Below are 22,774 nucleotides of genomic sequence, written 5' to 3' on the forward strand. Positions count from 1 at the left end.
TTTTAAAGGTATCAACATTGCAATTTAGAAATAATCTGTTACAAGTAAAAGTCTGGACTTCAAAAATGTACTTGAGTTACAAAGTACAAAGTATTGGTATCAAAATGTACCAAAAGTAGAAAGTACTAAGTACTAATTTCCCATTTCAGAACTTTTCAAATGTATACAAATCTTTTGAGAATAGCAACTCTACAAGCTCCGCAATGCATTGTGAGCTTGTAGGTTGTCTATTTTCAAAGTAGTACTGAAAATTGGCAATACTCCAGTAAACAAAACAAAGAAATGTACTTAAGTACAGTACTTGAGTAAATGTACATGTTGCTTTTCACCACTGAGGGGATTGGGGAAGCAGACGCACATGGAACAGATCCGCAGACACAAGCCAGGACAAAAAGATTTGTACGTAGTACGGTCCCACACAGGCAGACGAGTGACTATTGCACACTTACTGTAAACACACACACACACACACACACACACACACGCACGCACGAGCAGTGTCGTAACCAAGGGCATCACCAAAAGCAGATGTTATTGGTTCAAACCAGCATTGAGTCACTGCTGTGGGGGGTGGGTGGGGACCCATTAGTCACTGTCGCATCCCAGGATTTGTCGTGACACACCGTATGAGTGTTATGAGTGTAGCGCAGGACAGACAGATGTGTCTGAACGGCAGAGGAACAGTACACTGTGCACTGCAGGATGGGCACGATTAAAGGACAGACTGTGTCACGACAAGGTGTTGAGGAGGTGCTTACATTAATGCCCACAGGGCGGCGCACATAATCTTCTATATATGTTTTTGTTTGTCTCACAGCGACACAAACGTATTGACAATAACGCACACAAGCACGCACGCACGCACTCGCGCTCACACACACACACACACACACACACACACACACACACACACACACACACACACACACACACACAAACACACACACACTTTAATAATTTATTTGTGTCCACATAAGAGATACAATACAAGGACACAAATATTTACAAGGTGCTGAATGCAATCAGCAGCAAATCCCGGGCAAATACCCACACACCCTTCAGGGGTACAAGTACGTAACAGCGTCTTCGCCATATTTGCACATTTTTGCACGCCGTTTAGCTGCTTTTTGGCATCCCAAGTTGTTGGAAGCCTCTTACAACCAAACTATGTACATGTCCTAGGCTGCCGAAGATAAACACAAGTAGATTGCACCTGAAGCCTAGCCCTATGATGGTCTGGAGGAGCGGCTGGTACTTCCTCTAAGCTAGAATCAAAGGTGCAGGCCACTTCAAGGATGAAAACTGATCTGTTCTCTTCATTGATCACAACAACATCTGGTGTGTTAGCAGAGAGATGTGCAAAAATGTCAGGGTTTTCAGTACAGAGTTGAAACATGGATGGTTTGACACAGGATTGTTTGTATACATTCTCATAGACAGTGTAACATGTTTAGATATGTCCTTTGTTATGAGATCAACTATTCTGTCGTGGCGTGCTATGTAAAGCCCTTTATAGGCATAACAGCCATTCAGAATGTGTGATATAGTTTCTGTAACAAGCCCTGTGGTGTGATGCAAGCAATGCGGTGCATGGGTGGAGGGGAACCAGAGGGAAAGGTTGAGTTTGGTGGGAAGGATCTGTAACCTGGCTTTTACTGTAAAGGTGATAATGTCCTCATTGAGAGCAGCGTTCCTTAGAAAGGAATGGGAAACAGAATGGTCAGCGTGTTTTCTTGTTTGTTTGATGGGCGCTAGCCCCTCCAACGTCTGGCTTTCAGGATTACGTCATGTGGCAGCCAAGTCTATGGACTTTTAATGTTTGTTTAGGGCACTTTGAACAGGGACGCTTCATTGCACTATACGCAGGGGGGGGGGGGTCGCCATCCACCGCATAGCCGCCCGCTATGCTCAGTTTTGCTGGAAGCCTCCAGATTTAACAATCTGGAGGCTTCCAGCAATTGTTAAATCTGCCACGGGTGACTAGACTGCAGGAGAGATGATCAGAGGAGCAGAGTTTCTACCAGCATCATTATAGGCTGTGGACTGAAGAAGGGAAAGAGTTTCTCTGTGAAGGTGCAGCCAGTGAAAGAGTATAGCTCGATGAACTCATAAAAGGAGACCGCAGACACTCCTCGTAATCCACAAACACTCCCACTCTCTGGAGCTCTTCTCTTACAGGGAGGAGGACATCATATAGGATCATGATGTCCTATGCACTCAATTTTAGTGCATTGTTTCTCAACTAGTGGTCGATAAAATAAAATAAAATACAAATGTTCACTCCTACATAATACCTTCCTACATATATGCTTGGCCAGGGACCACATGCAATACCTTCACTGACCACCAGTTAGAAAGCCATGCCCTAGTAGTTTATGTTCTTTAGAAAATACTCCCCCCCCCCCCCATCACAAAAAAAGAAGGCAAGCCAAAAGTTGCATTTTACTTTTATTTGAGTGTCACAAATAGGTCTCGATCGGCCAAATGATGTATTATTGAAGACGATGGTGACTCGTACAGAGATAGTGGCATGTTTGTATTATTACTAGTGTGGTTGCCCAAAGGGAAACCACACTATAGTTATTATAGTGACACTTTTTTATTTTTCTGGAGAAATGGAACTTCCGCTGTGATTGGCCGAGCTTTGCATAACGTTTTGTAGCAGCTAATTGGCTGTTGGTTACTTAACCAATCTACAAGCTCATGGCGCGCTATGAGCTTGTAGGTCTGCTATTTTTGAAAAATCGAAGAACGACTGACAGTTTCAGAAAACTGTCAGGATGTAGAAGACATTTTTAGAATCTGATCTCAGGTCAAAATGGGTTATTTGACCCTGCAGCCCGCAGGTCGAGCATCGCTATCATTGCAATTGCATACTAGCAAGTATCTTTGAGCTCACCTTCAGTAGTTTGGGGAAGTCCTCAGAGATGAGAAGAACCAGGTCAGTCAGCGATGTCTGTAATGTGTGAAGTCTATCCGCCCTACGGTAGCTACTGGAATATATACTGCACTATAACTTCCCCGAGTGTTTGAGTGCAGGGTTGCACATAGCCTTGAACAATTGTTTTAGGGATATTTGACATGTCTAAACTCAGCTGAATTACACGTGAACACAAAAAAATATATATAAGGGCCTATGCAAAGGCTAGTGGCCTACATGTCCGAACATGTGCAGGTGTTGGACTGTACATTTAAGATGACTCTTGAAACTTCTCAAAGGAACTTTTGAGGCCAATTTTAGTCTGGATTGCAGGTCATTCCACGACCAGGAATCGAAAGGTTATACTTTAGCTATTGAAAAATAGCAGATCTACAAGCTCATAGCGCAGCACCGAGTGCCGCGATACAAGCTTGTAGATTTTTGACAAATCGTGAAAATGTGGTGCAAATCTTTGAATATATATTCTTTCAGAGCGAACGTTTTTTAACTCAAATCTTTGCTTCTGGGGGGTCCCTGGAAAAACATATTTCAGATGGGGGTCGGCGGCCAAATACATATAATTCTGGGGGTCCTTGACATGAAATAGTTTGACTGACATAGAAACATGGGTTTGTCAGAAAACTGTCATGATTTAGAAGACATTTGTAGAATCGACCTCAGGTCTTAATATCACTTACCCTACCTTTTAGCTTACTTTATGCTCTGACTATAGTAGACCTACAAGCTCACAACACGTTGCCTTCGCCAGTGCCAGTACGGTCCCATCACCTCAGGCATCAACACAGGTGTGCGTTTATGGGGTAATAAACAAACTCTGGGGTAAAAAAACCCAACTCAAATATTGTATTTGGGTGGTGACTGTTTGAGCTCATGTAAAGTGTACTGTATATATATACTGTATATCGCCGTGTGTGTGTGTGTGTGTGTGTGTGTGTGTGTGTGTGTGTGCACGTGTGCGTGCGTGCGTGCGTGCGTGCGTGCGTGCGTGCGTGCGTGCGTGCGTGCGTGCGTGCGTGCGTGCGTGCGTGCGTGCATGCGTGTGCGCGTGCGTGTGCGCGTGCGTGCGTGTCTCTGTGTGTGTCTCCGGACTGTCCCACTCTTCTGGATCTATTCCCATTCATCTATCTTAAATGGATAAAGCCTTGGCCTGGAAGAGAGGTCATCAGGTGGTCCCCAACCTCCTTAGAGAGGTCATCAGGTGGTCCCCAACCTCCTTAGAGAGGTCATCAGGTGGTCCCCAACCTCCTTAGAGAGGTCATCAGGTGGTCCCCAACCTCCTTAGAGAGGTCCTCAGGTGGTCCCCGACCTCCTTAGAGAGGTCATCAGGTGGTCCCCGACCTCCTTAGAGAGGTCATCAGGTGGTCCCCACCCTCCTTAGAGAGGTCATCAGGTGGTCCCCAACCTCCTTAGAGAGGTCATCAGGTGGTCCCCAACCTCCTTAGAGAGGTCATCAGGTGGTCCCCGACCTCCTTAGAGAGGTCATCAGGTGGTCCCCGACCTCCTTAGAGAGGTCATCAGGTGGTCCCCAACCTCCTTAGAGAGGTCATCAGGTGGTCCCCAACCTCCTTAGAGAGGTCATCAGGTGGTCCCCAACCTCCTTAGAGAGGTCCTCAGGTGGTCCCCAACCTCCTTAGAGAGGTCCTCAGGTGGTCCCCAACCTCCTTAGAGAGGTCATCAGGTGGTCCCCAACCTCCTTAGAGAGGTCATCAGGTGGTCCCCAACCTCCTTAGAGAGGTCCTCAGGTGGTCCCCAACCTCCTTAGAGAGGTCATCAGGTGGTCCCCAACCTCCTTAGAGAGGTCATCAGGTGGTCCCCAACCTCCTTAGAGAGGTCATCAGGTGGTCCCCAACCTCCTTAGAGAGGTCATCAGGTGGTCCCCAACCTCCTTAGAGAGGTCCTCAGGTGGTCCCCAACCTCCTTAGAGAGGTCCTCAGGTGGTCCCCAACCTCCTTAGAGAGGTCCTCAGGTGGTCCCCAACCTCCTTAGAGAGGTCATCAGGTGGTCCCCAACCTCCTTAGAGAGGTCATCAGGTGGTCCCCAACCTCCTTAGAGAGGTCCTCAGGTGGTCCCCAACCTCCTTAGAGAGGTCATCAGGTGGTCCCCAACCTCCTTGGAGAGGTCATCAGGTGGTCCCCAACCTCCTTAGAGAGGTCATCAGGTGGTCCCCAACCTCCTTAGAGAGGTCATCAGGTGGTCCCCAACCTCCTTAGAGAGGTCATCAGGTGGTCCCCAACCTCCTTAGAGAGGTCCTCAGGTGGTCCCCAACCTCCTTAGAGAGGTCCTCAGGTGGTCCCCAACCTCCTTAGAGAGGTCATCAGGTGGTCCCCAACCTCCTTAGAGAGGTCATCAGGTGGTCCCCAACCTCCTTAGAGAGGTCCTCAGGTGGTCCCCAACCTCCTTAGAGAGGTCATCAGGTGGTCCCCAACCTCCTTAGAGAGGTCATCAGGTGGTCCCCAACCTCCTTAGAGAGGTCCTCAGGTGGTCCCCAACCTCCTTAGAGAGGTCATCAGGTGGTCCCCAACCTCCTTAGAGAGGTCATCAGGTGGTCCCCAACCTCCTTAGAGAGGTCATCAGGTGGTCCCCAACCTCCTTAGAGAGGTCATCAGGTGGTCCCCAACCTCCTTAGAGAGGTCCTCAGGTGGTCCCCAACCTCCTTAGAGAGGTCCTCAGGTGGTCCCCAACCTCCTTAGAGAGGTCATCAGGTGGTCCCCAACCTCCTTAGAGAGGTCATCAGGTGGTCCCCAACCTCCTTAGAGAGGTCCTCAGGTGGTCCCCAACCTCCTTAGAGAGGTCATCAGGTGGTCCCCAACCTCCTTAGAGAGGTCATCAGGTGGTCCCCAACCTCCTTAGAGAGGTCCTCAGGTGGTCCCCAACCTCCTTAGAGAGGTCATCAGGTGGTCCCCAACCTCCTTAGAGAGGTCATCAGGTGGTCCCCAACCTCCTTAGAGAGGTCATCAGGTGGTCCCAAACCTCCTTAGAGAGGTCATCAGGTGGTCCCCAACCTCCTTAGAGAGGTCATCAGGTGGTCCCTAACCTCCTTAGAGAGGTCATCAGGTGGTCCCCAACCTCCTTAGAGAGGTCATCAGGTGGTCCCCAACCTCCTTAGAGAGGTCATCAGGTGGTCCCCAACCTCCTTAGAGAGGTCATCAGGTGGTCCCCAACCTCCTTAGAGAGGTCATCAGGTGGTCCCCAACCTCCTTAGAGAGGTCATCAGGTGGTCCCCAACCTCCTTAGAGAGGTCATCAGGTGGTCCCCAACCTCCTTAGAGAGGTCATCAGGTGGTCCCCAACCTCCTTAGAGAGGTCATCAGGTGGTCCCCAACCTCCTTAGAGAGGTCATCAGGTGGTCCCCAACCTCCTTAGAGAGGTCATCAGGTGGTCCCCAACCTCCTTAGAGAGGTCATCAGGTGGTCCCCAACCTCCTTAGAGAGGTCATCAGGTGGTCCCCAACCTCCTTAGAGAGGTCCTCAGGTGGTCCCCAACCTCCTTAGAGAGGTCCTCAGGTGGTCCCCAACCTCCTTAGAGAGGTCATCAGGTGGTCCCCAACCTCCTTAGAGAGGTCCTCAGGTGGTCCCCAACCTCCTTAGAGAGGTCATCAGGTGGTCCCCAACCTCCTTAGAGAGGTCATCAGGTGGTCCCCAACCTCCTTAGAGAGGTCATCAGGTGGTCCCCAACCTCCTTAGAGAGGTCATCAGGTGGTCCCCAACCTCCTTAGAGAGGTCATCAGGTGGTCCCCAACCTCCTTAGAGAGGTCATCAGGTGGTCCCCAACCTCCTTAGAGAGGTCATCAGGTGGTCCCCAACCTCCTTAGAGAGGTCATCAGGTGGTCCCCAACCTCCTTAGAGAGGTCATCAGGTGGTCCCCAACCTCCTTAGAGAGGTCATCAGGTGGTCCCCAACCTCCTTAGAGAGGTCATCAGGTGGTCCCCAACCTCCTTAGAGAGGTCATCAGGTGGTCCCCAACCTCCTTAGAGAGGTCATCAGGTGGTCCCCAACCTCCTTGGAGAGGTCCTCAGGTGGTCCCCAACCTCCTTAGAGAGGTCATCAGGTGGTCCCCAACCTCCTTGGAGAGGTCATCAGGTGGTCCCCAACCTCCTTGGAGAGGTCATCAGGTGGTCCCCAACCTCCTTAGAGAGGTCATCAGGTGGTCCCCAACCTCCTTAGAGAGGTCATCAGGTGGTCCCCAACCTCCTTAGAGAGGTCATCAGGTGGTCCCCAACCTCCTTAGAGAGGTCATCAGGTGGTCCCCAACCTCCTTAGAGAGGTCATCAGGTGGTCCCCAACCTCCTTGGAGAGGTCATCAGGTGGTCCCCAACCTCCTTGGAGAGGTCATCAGGTGGTCCCCAACCTCCTTAGAGAGGTCATCAGGTGGTCCCCAACCTCCTAAGAGAGGTCATCAGGTGGTCCCCAACCTCCTTAGAGAGGTCATCAGGTGGTCCCCAACCTCCTTAGAGAGGTCATCAGGTGGTCCCCAACCTCCTTAGAGAGGTCATCAGGTGGTCCCCAACCTCCTTAGAGAGGTCATCAGGTGGTCCCCAACCTCCTTGGAGAGGTCATCAGGTGGTCCCCAACCTCCTTGGAGAGGTCATCAGGTGGTCCCCAACCTCCTTGGAGAGGTCATCAGGTGGTCCCCAACCTCCTTAGAGAGGTCATCAGGTGGTCCCCAACCTCCTTAGAGAGGTCATCAGGTGGTCCCCAACCTCCTTAGAGAGGTCATCAGGTGGTCCCCAACCTCCTTAGAGAGGTCATCAGGTGGTCCCCAACCTCCTTAGAGAGGTCCTCAGGTGGTCCCCAACCTCCTTAGAGAGGTCATCAGGTGGTCCCCAACCTCCTTAGAGAGGTCATCAGGTGGTCCCCAACCTCCTTAGAGAGGTCATCAGGTGGTCCCCAACCTCCTTAGAGAGGTCATCAGGTGGTCCCCAACCTCCTTAGAGAGGTCATCAGGTGGTCCCCAACCTCCTTAGAGAGGTCATCAGGTGGTCCCCAACCTCCTTAGAGAGGTCATCAGGTGGTCCCCAACCTCCTTAGAGAGGTCATCAGGTGGTCCCCAACCTCCTTAGAGAGGTCATCAGGTGGTCCCCAACCTCCTTAGAGAGGTCCTCAGGTGGTCCCCAACCTCCTTAGAGAGGTCATCAGGTGGTCCCCAACCTCCTTAGAGAGGTCATCAGGTGGTCCCCAACCTCCTTAGAGAGGTCATCAGGTGGTCCCCAACCTCCTTAGAGAGGTCCTCAGGTGGTCCCCAACCTCCTTAGAGAGGTCATCAGGTGGTCCCCAACCTCCTTAGAGAGGTCATCAGGTGGTCCCCAACCTCCTTAGAGAGGTCATCAGGTGGTCCCCAACCTCCTTAGAGGTCATCAGGTGGTCCCCAACCTCCTTAGAGAGGTCGTCAGGTGGTCCCCAACCTCCTTAGAGAGGTCCTCAGGTGGTCCCCAACCTCCTTAGAGAGGTCATCAGGTGGTCCCCAACCTCCTTAGAGAGGTCCTCAGGTGGTCCCCAACCTCCTTAGAGAGGTCGTCAGGTGGTCCCCAACCTCCTTAGAGAGGTCATCAGGTGGTCCCCAACCTCCTTAGAGAGGTCATCAGGTGGTCCCCAACCTCCTTAGAGAGGTCATCAGGTGGTCCCCAACCTCCTTAGAGAGGTCATCAGGTGGTCCCCAACCTCCTTAGAGAGGTCATCAGGTGGTCCCCAACCTCCTTAGAGAGGTCATCAGGTGGTCCCCAACCTCCTTAGAGAGGTCGTCAGGTGGTCCCCAACCTCCTTAGAGAGGTCGTCAGGTGGTCCCCAACCTCCTTAGAGAGGTCGTCAGGTGGTCCCCAACCTCCTTAGAGAGGTCCTCAGGTGGTCCCCAACCTCCTTAGAGAGGTCGTCAGGTGGTCCCCAACCTCCTTAGAGAGGTCCTCAGGTGGTCCCCAACCTCCTTAGAGAGGTCGTCAGGTGGTCCCCAACCTCCTTAGAGAGGTCGTCAGGTGGTCCCCAACCTCCTTAGAGAGGTCGTCAGGTGGTCCCCAACCTCCTTAGAGAGGTCGTCAGGTGGTCCCCAACCTCCTTAGAGAGGTCATCAGGTGGTCCCCAACCTCCTTAGAGAGGTCATCAGGTGGTCCCCAACCTCCTTAGAGAGGTCATCAGGTGGTCCCCAACCTCCTTAGAGAGGTCATCAGGTGGTCCCCAACCTCCTTAGAGAGGTCATCAGGTGGTCCCCAACCTCCTTAGAGAGGTCCTCAGGTGGTCCCCAACCTCCTTAGAGAGGTCATCAGGTGGTCCCCAACCTCCTTAGAGAGGTCCTCAGGTGGTCCCCAACCTCCTTAGAGAGGTCCTCAGGTGGTCCCCAACCTCCTTAGAGAGGTCCTCAGGTGGTCCCCAACCTCCTTAGAGAGGTCCTCAGGTGGTCCCCAACCTCCTTAGAGAGGTCATCAGGTGGTCCCCAACCTCCTTAGAGAGGTCATCAGGTGGTCCCCAACCTCCTTAGAGAGGTCATCAGGTGGTCCCTAACCTCCTTGAAGTAAAAGTCCGGAATTCTAAATGTATACAAAAGTATTGGTATCAAAATGTATTTAAGTACCAAAAGTAAAAGTATTCATTATGCAGGGGAAAAGAATCGACCCTGGTCCGAAGAAAACGTTAAAAAGGATGAAATATTTTCCGGCAGTGTCACAGTGTGCAAACGTGATCGACATAAATTGAGGTCCTTTCTTTCTTTCATGTCCTCTGAAATTCCCTCCTCTATTCGTCCGAAAAAGAAACGCACCTTGACATTGTTGAAACAATGAATGGCGGTTTGTCAGTATCTCAGTGTTCCATTGTGCTCTGATTCTGAAGACTTCCAGATGGGCTCTGGGGGCCACAGCTCCAGGGCCAGAGCTCCAGCAGGGCCACGGGCCCAGATGGAAACAGCTCACCTCACACCTCCAGTCATTCTGCATAATCTCCCTAGGGCGTGTTGGAGTCAAAGTTCTCCCCTCATAATTCCAGTGTTGACTGAAAATACTCACTTAACTCGTGAGCTCGTGATGTACGACTTTCTGTTCCTTCCCAGCAGTGGTGCAGGTATTATTAAGCACTCCGATTTTGGGCAAAAGTAACTGCGTTCAAAATCTTGTCAACGTACACAAGTATTGGCATCGAAATATAACAACCACTTAAACCCTATTTTATACTATATTATTCGAACATAGTCGATCTACTAACTCACAACGCAGTAGATCGTGATCATAGAAATAGTAATAATAATAATGTAGTATTAGTAACTAGTACTAAAGCTGTCAAATGTAGAGGAATAAAAACCATAATAATTGCTCCTTCTAAACAAAGTATCAAAACAAAAATTAAATACTCAAGTAAAGGCCTGGAAATTGTACATAAGTACCGTACTTGAGTAAATGCACTCAGTTACTTTATAGTTTACACTTTATGCCATGGCCACTTCCCCGTAGCCTCCTTTCCTCCCAACCCAGCGCACTGACTTCAAATAGCCTTTGAAGTCTTGTGTATCTCCAACTGATCACTGCAAAGACAGTTAATCTTGTACTGTTTCTGTCCATCTTATGTAATGTAATGTAAGGTTTGTACTGCGATCAATCACAAAGACGCACAGATGCGTGAAACCAAACCCCAAGTTCTATAAAGATAACACTAGCACACTAACAGCCCCCCCCCCCCTCCCCTATATCTCTCTCACACTCTGTGGCTTTGGCTGTGGATCCACGCTAAGGAGACAGGAAAGGAGAGAAGGACAAGACCTCTGGCATTCTCGGAAGGAGAGATTTCAATCAGCGGAAAGAGAGAGAGAGAGAGAGAGAGAGAGAGAGAGAGAGAGAGAGAGAGAGAGAGAGAGAGAGAGACTGAGAAGGAGAGCAAAGAGGGAGAGGAGGAAGCGATTTGAGCTGGAGAGGCTTCACCTCCCAAAAGAAAAATGGTTGAAGAATTGTCAGGGACCTCTGTGAGAAAGGTCAACTCCACAGCAGCAGTGGAAGCACATATGATTTTCCTCAGGACTTTGATTAGTGAGTGCCAGAGCAAGCAATGGTATCTGTTCCAGCAAAATGCTCAGCCACCCCTCTGAGAGAACAAGCAGTTTGTACATTTTCAGTAAAGCAGACTCTACATTCATGTCTCTTGCTCAGTATTTCTGCAAGACAGATAAATGCAGCGCCCGTAGTGTTCCCACAGCGAAGGCCAGTATCACATTTTTAGACTGAGCTCTTTTCTTTCTTTCTCCCTGCATTTGATATCATACTGTGTGTCTGGCAGCTTTCGTTAACATAGCCTGGTAGTTGGTACATCTAAAGATTTTGTCCGTGGGCACAATTCCGAAATTGCCTGAATCCACTGATACAGGCTTTTAATGAGGCAACAAAAACTGCAACTCCCTATGGGAGAGTGGTCGTGGGAAAACCAACGCGCCCGGGACTCAGCGGGCAATGCTCTTCTCTGGGTCCACTCCACAGCAGCTGCTGCCGGATGACTCCATGCCAACATTTTGCAACTTGCAATTTCTCGTCCGTGTGCAATGAGTAAGGCCACAGCTATTCCGCATAAATCTTTCAGTTATGTTGTAACAACAGCTCATCTGTTTGCAGCCTCATGTGACCGTGAGGCAGAACTAGGGTCGATCAATCCAAGAAAGGAAACATTTCGTTCGATGTTCTCACCACCACACCCATGGAACTGGGACTTTTCACGGGAGGTTTTTATATCTATTCGGGGGCTATTTCTCGTTTTCCTCTAGTGAAAAGCACAAGCGACCCCTCATGCTATACCCCCCCATCACATTGTCCCACTCCCTCTGTCATGGGGCTTTAGTGAACAGTGAACAGTAGACTATTGGCAGCATGATGACTGTTTCTCCACGAAAAACGGCCACATTGTAGAAATATAACGATCTGTGTACTCAGAGGCAATCATGACCGTCAGACCAGTGTCTGCTGAAGTGTGGCCAGTTCTTTCCTGCTAATGTGTTGGTTGCGTGGAAGTGAGGTTTTTTAGATTCAGTGTTAAGTAATGAAACATTATATCACTGCTTGGAAACTGCTCTACCCTCTTTCATCGAAGCCAGGGTGGTGCTGGGGTAACCCTGAGGCTTTACGCTCTGTCACTCCACACCCAGCGTTCAACCTCTCCACCCATGACCCTTTTTATTCCATTCCTTCTTTCATACCATAGTTTGTGTGTGTGTGTGTGTGTGTGTGTGTGTGCGTGTGTGTGTGTGCGCGTGTGTGTGTGTGTGTATGTGTGTGCGTGTGCGTGTGCGTGTGCGTGCACGTGCGTGTGTGCGTGCGTGCGTGCGTGTGTGTTAAACAAAAGGGAGGAACCGGGGCCGGGGGCCCCACTCGTGACATCACGGCTGAGGGCAGTATAGAAGCATCTGGTCCTGGGTGTGGAGCCCTGCTTCACTCCTCTCCATCAGGAGCCTCTGGCTCCAGCCGTGAGTCAGGGTTCCTAATGAACACCAGACTCCTCATCAGGCTGAGGTCACCCTACGGGAACCTCAGGAGAATGGTGTTGATGTGTACATGGTGTGTGTGTGTGTGTGTGTGTGTGTGTGTGTGTGTGTGTGTGTGTGCGTGTGTGTGTGCGTGTGCGTGTGCGTGTGCGTGTGCGTGTGTGTGTGTGCGTGTGCGCGTGTTTGTTTTGGTGAAGCTGCGGTTGAGGTCTCATTCAGTGTTCTGTTATAAACTAGGCCATGACGCGCAAAAGAGGACCACACAACTAAAGCAAGTGGGAAAGATAGCAATACTGCACTGCAACTTCCTAACATCAACATATGGGAGTGATAAAGAAAGTGAGTAAATCATTATCATTGAGGGGCTGAGAGAGAGAGTGGCGGAGAATTACGCATAACCAAACCTGCATATGACACAAATTCAGGGGTTTTCGGTTATGGACTCCTGCAGCCCTGGATACTGAATGACATGCAAAGCACAGTGAATTCACCGCCGTGTCCCCTCCTTGTTCTGTAAATACCCCGCAGCCATATGTGGTATTTGATCCCCCTCGTCTCAACCTCCATGTAAACCAGCACTATGTGGGGGATTAATCTCAGGAAAGAGCACCTACAATTGCCTGCCATGAGCGGATATATACTAGTCTCTGGATACCGGGTCACTCACACTATCCAATATGTTATGAATTACACGGCTATCACTCTATCAGCTCTGTGTTTACACAGATGTTTGTCACACGGGATAAAGAATATAACAGTGAGCTGAGAAGGACGCCGAAACAGACTTTTTGTAATCAAGGTTTCATTTTCAATTACACCCCCCACTTAATTTCCTGTTATATTACTAGTTGGGAAATCTTAAATTAAACTGCATAATAAGAGAGGAGGCACATAATGCCATATCCTGTTATGGTCCAATTGTATAGTCTTAACATCTTGTTACTGTAAAATACGATGTGGCCACAACCATAGACGCTTCTTGGCCCTCAGAATGGGTGGCATCATCACGCCTCATTGCACCAGGAGCTTGTTTGCTTAATGTCTGGCCTCTCGTTTATTATAGCCTACTCCTCATGAGACAATTTGTACAATATACTGTACAATGAGGAGATTGTGTGTGCACCACGTGGGTCTTCACAGGGCAAATCTCCCCGATTGTAACTTTGACACAGCTGTAAATTGCTTGAATTACAGTGACTCAACAATTTACCGGTAATAACATTTATATGCAGTGACTATTAGAGCCCTGTCACAATCGCCACATCTATACCACAGTCTATGCCCCCAAATTGTGGAGACTTTTACCTTATATATTACAAATGCAAATGGCACCAGGTGCTCTTTCGTGAATTTGGCTCCGGTAACTAAAACCAACATCAAGTTTTGAATAGTTCAACTATAGCCGATCTACATCGACACGTTGTGAGCTTGTAGATTGGCTATTTTAACTATTCAAAAATGTTTTGCAAAATAGTAAAAAAAAAAAAAAGGCAAAGAAGTTTAGGGATAAGGGGTTTAGCGGTGACGAAAATGGAGCCCTAGAGCCCTATTTCCGTCCATGATAAACCCCTTATCCTCAAACTACTTTTTTTTGTTTTTTACTATTTTCAACTAGCCAATCTACAAGCTCACAACGTGTCGATAGAGCCCTAAGGGCTCCATTTTCGTCACCGCTAAACCCCTTATCCCTAAACTTCTTTGCCTTTTTTTACTATTCTGCAAAACATTTTTGAATACCGGTAGTTAAAATGGCCAGTCTACAAGCTCACAATGTGTCAATGTAGATTGGCTAGTTGAACTATTCAAAAATGATTTTCAAAATAGTAAAAAAAAAAGCAAAGAAGTTTAGGGATAAGGGGTTTAGCGGTGACAAAAATTGAGCCCTTTGGGCCCTATTTTTGCCAGTGCCTTACCCCTTGTCCCTAACTTTTTTGCCTTTTTTTTTTTTTTTTTTTTTACAATTTTGGAAAACATTTTTAAGTAGTTCAAAAAGTCAATCTACAAGCTCACAACATGTCGATGTAGATCGGCCAATGATGTCCATTTAGAGTGACCTGCTGTGGAATTTACTGACCTTATATAGCCAGGTAGAAGACGACTAAAGGTCCTCAGCTGCTGCCTGTCACTGTTTGTGCTGCGTATGCTATTAGTCAGAGTGTAGAGTAGGAGAGTGGTGACACGCTTTGATCTCGCTGCAAAGCGGGTGCCTTGTTGTTACAATGGGAGTCAACGCTAGTGTCGCCACTCTCTTACTATATTACTCTGCTATTAGTCTACTAAAGGCTTTTGATATTTATTTTCTATGGGGATCAAAGACTTTGTGGAAATTAATCTTTTTCAAGTACTCCTTTGTTGCTATTGAATTGTGTGCTTGTGCTGATGTGAATCTGTGTCTTCTGAATGGCAACAGCTGTGACCGCCAGTTCTTCGTTTTCTCAATTGTGACAGAATTGTTGTTATTGACGGTGTTGGCATGCCATCTAGTCAATCATGTGAACCTACCTACTGTAATGAGTACTATAGTAGTATGTGTATTCCTTTTGTTCAGGACAGAATCTCTCTCCCCCCCCCCCCCCCTCTCTCTCTAGTGCCATGTCCTCATCTATAATCATCTGCTATTTTCTTTAACAACACGTGACTGCTGTTCAAGCTAGAGGTTTTGAGCTCTGACATAATGGACTTCTAGTCTTCTACTACTACTTTAGGATATGCTCTCATTTCTCAGTTCCCATTCGGTTCAGTTGCTTTCAGATTGAATGGTGGTGAGAGGTGGTGAGAGGTCCCTACTGTACAGAACGTGTAGGCAGGGGCTCATGGGACCACCACTGACCTCTGCCGCACATGAACACAAGGCCACACTCTTGCACACGCTGTTACATATTAATGCAAGTGTCGCGTAAGACATTTTCCGACTCTGAGTCAATGTCTCAGCGGCCCTTGGCAATTTCTCTCATTATTATCGTCAATAACGTCATGCCAGACATGTCAGTGATGTCACCAAAGCATGACAACATCGGGGTGTAACTCACCTGGCTCTTTGGCGCTGATGTCTTTCAGAACATGCTTGGCCATCGCTGAGAGCTGTGCCTGGAAGCTCTGCAGTGAACCCTCCAGCGAGCTGATGTCACCGGTCTGAGTCCCCAGGGTGGCGTTCATCTTGTGCACATGGTCCCACAAGTCTTTCAGTCCAAGGACATTACCAGAAACCCCATCGGAACTTCCGCCTACCCCCTCAAGTCTCGTCAGGCGTCTGTCTACGGCAGCAATGCCGTTAGAGACATCCCGGGTGTTGTCCTTACATTGACCCAGTTCAAATGACATCTGGTTATTGAGGGTTTCTAGTCTGTCCCTTAGTCCATCCAACTGTCTGTCCCTTAGTCCGTCCAACTGTCTGTCGGTCAGTTCTGTCTGACTGCCGGGTAATGTGCCTGATGTTGCCCCGTGCTCGCTGCCCGGGGTGCCCGGGGGGCAGCGCAGAGCACACGTGGAATTAATTTTATGTAGATCCTGAGAGTACTTGTTCAGATAGTCACCTAACACATTAACGGTTCCAGCCAGACTAATCACATTGTCTTGGAGATTAACCAATCCTTTCTTGAAGTCCTCAATGCTCTTGGTTCCTTGCTGATGTCCAGCTACCTGCCTGTTGATAACGTCCTCCAGTGTCTTGAGCTTGTCTGAGTTAGCACTGACGTCAGTGTTTAGAACGTCCAAGTTGGTCCTGCACAGTCTCACGTCCTTCACTACGTTTTCTAAACCGGCAGATGAGGTGGACGGACTAACGGAACCTGCAGAATCCCCTGAACCAGAGCCTGAACATCCTGCAGAGCACATCTCTCCAACAGCGTTGACTTTATCGTCCAAGCCCTGGATGAGGAACTTGTTGTTGTTCACCTCTGCCTGGATGGCGTCCATGGAGTCGCCAAACATGCCAGGGAAGGAGTTGTTGCTAATTTCTACCAGCATGTTGGTGAACTGGTCTTCCATGTTGGTCAGACGCTCTTCCAGTAGCTTCCGAAGTGCTTCCGCCTCATCCGCAATCGTGCGGGTGAGTTTCTCCTCGATGTAGAAGCAGTGGAGCTCCGCATTTTGCTCTGAAACATTGAGGCGTGCTTCTAACTCCTCGATCATGAGCGTGTAATCGTTGTCGTTGTCCTCCTGAGGCCCAGCAGACAGGTTGGCCAGCTCGTTGTCTATGCGGACATTAAGAATCCGGTGAGCTTCTGCGATCCGGTCGATCTCGCGCCACAGGTCTTTGTGGTCACCGTGGTCCTCTTCCTGTTTAGTGGGACCAGTCTGCCGTCCAGTCCGTACGGGTCCGTCTGCGGCGGCCATGTCCAGACGCAGCGCGCGGATCTCCTTCCTCAAGTCCGCCTCCTTGGCGTTGACCAGCGTGGTCAGGCTGGCCAGGTTTTGCTCATGGCCCTCTTCGCAGGTCTTCTCCAAAGTCTGGATCCTGTCGTCGCAGGAGTTCCGTAGCGTGGCCATCCTCTCGTCCATGTTTTGATTCACGTCCGCTGTCAGCTTCACAAATTTGTCGTCGATGTAGGTCTGCAGGACGTCGAGGTCGGTTGGAGCGCCGCCCTCCCCGTGCACGACCGGAGCCTGAGCTTGTGACGCGTCCATCAGCAGGCGGATCTGCCCCTCCTGGCTAGTCACGGTTCCTTTCAGCTCCTCCATGGCCTCGTCCTTACTCTTCAAGGCCTCGTTCATGTCGTCCAACCTGGCCATCATCTTTTCTATACCCCTCTCTCCAGCCGCTCCTCCTCTGGTGGCCTGATGCCCGTCCAGCACGGCTCTGCTCTCCTCTGTGCCCGTAGCCGAGGTGCTGTCTGGCGGACGCATGTTGTTGAGGAGAGTGACCAGCAGCTTGTTGGTGTCCTCCTGGAGGTCGGTGCGGAGGTTGGCGGTCAGCCCCGTCAGGGCGGCCTGCAGGTCCTGAACGGTCTGAGAGAGGCGCTGCACTTCGCTCTCCAGAACGTGAACCTTGTCTGTCCCGCCATGCCTCGCCTCTTGGTGTCCCGCCTCTCTCCGCTCTGACCCTGTAATCCAAAATAAACAAACAAAACCAATTGTGAAGCAGTTTACTGATGAACAATTCAGTTCAAATTCAATTCATATGATTATTGTGCCAATTTAGTCACTTTCAATCAATCTGGGGTCCATATTTTGGGCAAGTCTTTATTGTGAATGTTAAAAATTTATGAAAATACAAGCTACAGGCTCCCTTTGTGTTCTGAGTTTATAACATGAGATAAGCCGTTTCATAACAGGGGTGGGCGCAGCTAGAGGATATGACATTTTGGGAACTTGGCATGGAAAGGTTTAGGAAACCCTGTCCTAGTAGTAGTATCAGTTACTACAATCTCAAAGGAAAATGTCATTTTTCATCTAAAGAAATCACACCCGTGTGAATTGAGGGGCCCTCTTATCATCATACATCATGCATCACATTCCGTGCTCAGCCAATCAAATCAGCACGTTTGTGGTACACATGCACAGACACACAAACACAAAGCTGGGCGTAGGAAGGGGCTAGCGCCCCTCAAAAAGGGTGGAAAAAAACAGTGTGAAAAGCCAGGGCCCGTTTGACGGTACAGTTGATATCTTACTCTGTGAGTGCCTGCCGGTGGTCTGCCCAGGGATTGGCTGGTGGTGCGGCTGTGTTCCCTGTACTCTCTGGCGATTGGGCGGCGCTTTTAAATCCTTACAGTCTGGACCTTGGTGACCAGGGCAGCATCTCCACTCCAACTCTGTGACAGTCTTGAAGGCGACCTTGTATGTCGGTCGAAAGCGCGTTTGGTACCTTGGGACGAGAAGACCACGCGGCGTTCGATTAGTTCAATCATTCTAAAGTTAGTATGCATTTATATTAACCCATTTAGACCCGAGACCAGATTCTACAAATGCCTTCTAAATCCTGACAGTTTTCTGAAAAACCTACGTTTCTATGTCAGTGGTTCTCAAACTATTTCATGTCAAGGAGCACCAGAATTACCTGTGTATTTTGACCCCCAACTGAAAATATGATGTTCCAGGGACCTCCTCCCCAGAAGCAAATATTTGAGTTAAAAACGTTATATTAAGAATATATACATTCAAAGATTTGCGCCACATTTTCACGTTTTTTCAAAAATAGCAGATCTACAAGCTTGTAGATCTGCTATTTTTCAACAGCTAAAGCATAACATAATGCACCAAACACCAAAAGGGGTTCCCGCCCAGAATGGGTTAATCGATATCATAATAATCCACATGCATCAATGTGAAATTGTCATATTATGGGCAAAAATAAACAATAAAAGTTGCTTAATATGTATGCTTTAGTTTTATTCTTTTTGTAGCACATTATCGTCATGAACATTTCAAGCTTCTTGCCAAATAAGGCAAACCGTTTCCAGCAGAAACAATAGATGACATCACGTCCTTGAAAGCATGCACAGGGGTCGTTCGTGTAGCATCTGGAAAACGGATTATGCCTGAAAAACTCTTCATCTCTGCCTCTAGTCCTCGAATGGCCTCTTGTCAGATAACGCTGTCCTATCTTGATGGAGCTGACAAGAGGGGAATTCACAGATCATCATCCCCAACGTGCACACAGTGAGTGGTGGCCAGTAACGAAGTAGCCTACGACCAGTATTTTGGGGATACTTATGTATTTCACTCCACTAAATGTTGTACTTTTAGCTCAACTACATTTCTAGGAAGGGAAAAAAATACATTATGAATTAACCATTTAAGCCCTGTTTCAAATGTGTTGTGGAAATAGCACGCTGCCGAGCATTTATTTACAAACACAAGTGATGGCCTATAGAGCGTCGCAGTCCCGCCCCCTTTCATGATGACGCCAGGCCCAGGAAATAATTCCCAATGCATTTTTCCCATAGACATTTCAAAAAGTATTTATTTAAAGACCTTTTAAGCGTCGTACAAAGCCAACTCGAGTTGTGACAAATCATGACAACAAACACAATGTTTTGGACCAAACTAATAATTACAAAGAATAAAAAACAAACAAAAAAACTGTGTTGTAACCTGACGTTTTTTTCTTCTTTCTAATTATTTGTTTGGCCCAAATAAAGTGTTTGTTGTCATGATTTGTCACAACTCGAGTTGGCTTTGTACGACGCTTTAAAGGTCTTTAAATAAATTAATTTTGAAATGTCTATGGGAAAAATGCATTAAGAATTATTTCCTGGGCCTGGCGTCGTCATGAAAGGCGGGACCACGACGCTCTATACGTGTTCGGGAGAGGGAATCTTGGCGGGGAGGGTGATATCACTACATGTATTCCTATGGGATGGGGCGGCACATGTCAGGACTAGGATGAAGGCTCTACGTCCTCCCGGTGGGGGCTCCTCACTGGCAGGTGAGTCATACAACAGGAGTAGTCTTGCATAGCCAGACAACTATTCCACAATCTCTGAGTCTGAATGCTATATATAGAGTCAGTCTGGAACTACACCTCCCGAAATCTGAGTAATCTGTTTTGTCATTTCCGATCACAAAAGTGATGGGGAGGGGGATAGGTCAATATGGCACGGTTTTGTAATGTTTGGTCTTATTGAAACAATCGTTTTAAAATACATTTAACTGCAAAACACTGTATCAAAGTGCAGAATAACAACAACTCCTACTGAGGTTGTCAGACCAGCTCTGATTAATGATGTTGATTGTCCTTTATACGACTTATAACAAGCACCCTAACCCTCCACTCCATCCCCCACATGGGAAGCAACTGTTTAATATCCCTCCAATATTGTGAGATATTCAATTGCGCAATAAAAGCCAAATTCTTGGCTTGAATCCTCCTACCAACCACGATTTAGTAGTAAACTCTCATATTGACAGGCAATTCTAGAAGATAATATATTAATGGGGCGGGCTGTGGTGTGTGCCTTGCGTGTTTGTTTGGGGGTTGGGTTAACTCTTCGAGGAGTATAGGTTGCCATGTGCCACAAACAACCATGTATAACCTAATGCAGTGGTTCCCAAAGTGGGGTCCGGGGACCCCCCGGGGTCCTTGAGGGAGTTCCAGGGGGGGTCCCCAGCTAAATGATAGTTTGGAACCAAATGGATCCTTATGGGTCTATAACTCTGAGAGTTAAATTATCATTGATTTTACAATATACATTGGGGTCTCAGAGATAGAAATGCCATTAAATGGGGTAGACTAATAATGCATGTCAAACTGGAGGTCCTTGAAATTAAACGGGTTGAGAATCACTGCATAAAAATCTTTTCTTATGGACACGTCCGTGGCATATCTTTTCAAATGGGGGTACGCAGGATAATTAGTGTAAAATGTGGGGGTCCTTGACATGAAAAAGTTTGGGAACCAGAACGACCACACTGACCTAATGTACCCTCCCCATGCCCCTGCCCACATCCCCCCATAGATGCTGACCTAATGTACCCTCCCTCCCCTCCCCATGCCCCTGCCCACGTCCCCCCATAGCCCATAGATGCTGACCTAATGTACCCTCCCTCCCCCCATGCCCCTGCCCACGTCCCCCCATAGATGCTGACCTAATGCTGACCCTCCCCATGCCCCTGCCCACGTCCCCCCATAGATTCTGACCTAATGTACCCTCCCTCCCCATGCCCCATGCCCACGTCCCCCCATAGATGCTGACCTAATGTAACCTTCCTCCCCCCCCCCCCCCCCCGCCCCCCCCACCCCCCCATGCCCCTGCCCACGTCCCCCCATAGATGCTTACGCGACTTGCGGCTCGCAGTCCTGCTGATAGGCGGGGCACGGGGCGACCACCACGGGCTCCTGGAAGCTCTCCACTCCTCCCTGGACAGTGCAGCTGACGTTCCTGTGCACCACATACGCACACCAGTTCCTGCGTGCGTGTGTGTGTGCGTGCGTGTGTGTGTGTGTGTGGGGGGGGGGGGGTGAGAGAGAAATTATTAGTTATAATAATTGAGATAAGCACATGGACCGTTGAAAGCCTATAAAGAATCATTCATCATAATGACTGTGTGCGTCATCATGTCTGTCTGTCTGTCTGTCGGGTTGGGCGTTATTCAATTGTCTGCAGCATCGCTATGGTCTGAATCTGGCCGAGGAGAGAGATGTGCTAAATGGGGAGCCGCGCGGTGCTAGACTGCATGTATCACATTCCGCTGATTAACTGGATCTTATCACATTTGGGAAGATTGTCAGACTGGCAGTCAGAGAAGCGATAGAGCCACATTTAGACACGGCCCGATGAAGGCACTGCTGCTATCAAACATTTATAAACTACGACTGCCAATAATCTAGTCAATTAACATGATGTCATTATTGTTAATGGAAGTGCGCACTTTATTAAAGAATATGGGGGGAGATTAACTGCACTTTGCAGCAGTTTCCCCACTCACAATGTTAGGACTGAATTACATTTTAATACGAGATATTATACAGGCTATATCATTTTAAAATCTAACGGGATTTAATATCGGCCTAATAATAGTCTACAATTCCTGTTTATAGTTTTATCTTTGTCGAGCATCAATCAACGAATATGTGTCGTTTCTCTGGACAAAATGGTCCTTACCTGTTTCTATGCCTGTGCACGGCTCCTCCAGTGTACGCGGACCCCTGGAACAAGGACAGGGACGGTGGAGCCCCGTAAGTACACATGCAGTTTAAAAACAAAGTAAAGATTGTCCACGTACGCTCCATACTCCCTGTGTTTTCACAGCACTTTAAAAAATAAATAAATATAGCCTTTAAAAGAGGGAAAAGGCTACGCTGCCTGACATCACGTGCGCTAAAAGTCCGTGTAAGTTGAAGTTCCCCCTGACTGATCTGATCAACAAACTTCCAGCTCAAGTTTTATTTTTTGGGGAAGTCCACAATCACGTCTGCAACTCCCTTGGAATGACGCTGGGCCTGGCTGGACTAGGCTACTCCCTCCTCCCAGTAATCTGGAGGAATGCTGGCTTTATTGCGTTTATTGCTCAGCTGTGTCGTCGTAGCTAGGCCTATTTGTTGTTTGCTTTGGCAGTCATAAATTGGCCCAGTGCAGTGGTTTTCAACCCTTTTCATATCAAGGCCCATTTGTATCGGGCATTTGAGCCACGGACCACCATTTGATGACATATAGCCTCTCAGACACACAACTTTGAATATGTTGTTGTCGTTGGATAAGATTTTGTCCTCAATTCCATGCTGTGTTGACGTTGGTAGCAGCATAGGATATGAGAGATGACTCGTTAATTGTGTAGACTTCTTGTAAATTAAGTAATGCACTTGTTTAACAATAACTTAACTCTTGAGAGTGTAAATTGAAAACAAATGGACCCGTAAGGGTCCATTTGGTTTCAAGTTTCAATTTACACTCTCAAGAGTTAAAGATCTATGAGGGTCCATGGTTACCAACCCGCAGACTCATAAATTATAATA

At 48.3% G+C, this 22,774-nt stretch overlaps 1 protein-coding gene across 1 annotated transcript in view; it reads right to left on the reverse strand.

Moving 5' to 3' along the window:
- The window catches only part of emilin2a (elastin microfibril interfacer 2a), a 32,710-nt gene extending 10,450 nt beyond the window's left edge, over nucleotides 1-22,260 (reverse strand). The window contains exons 1-4 of the mRNA XM_079513046.1: nucleotides 21,924-22,260; nucleotides 21,099-21,227; nucleotides 17,991-18,184; nucleotides 15,408-17,420 (exon numbers count right to left, since the gene is read on the reverse strand). Of these exons, the coding sequence (XP_079369172.1) occupies nucleotides 15,408-17,420; nucleotides 17,991-18,184; nucleotides 21,099-21,227; nucleotides 21,924-22,051 (2,464 nt within the window). The 5' untranslated portion in view covers nucleotides 22,052-22,260. The remainder of the gene's footprint in view (nucleotides 1-15,407; nucleotides 17,421-17,990; nucleotides 18,185-21,098; nucleotides 21,228-21,923) is intronic.
- Between the last annotated feature and the right edge of the window lie 514 nt (nucleotides 22,261-22,774).

This window comes from Electrona antarctica (genome assembly GCF_951216825.1).
Source record: "Electrona antarctica genome assembly, chromosome: 1".
Classification (NCBI taxonomy): Eukaryota; Metazoa; Chordata; class Actinopteri; order Myctophiformes; family Myctophidae; genus Electrona; species Electrona antarctica.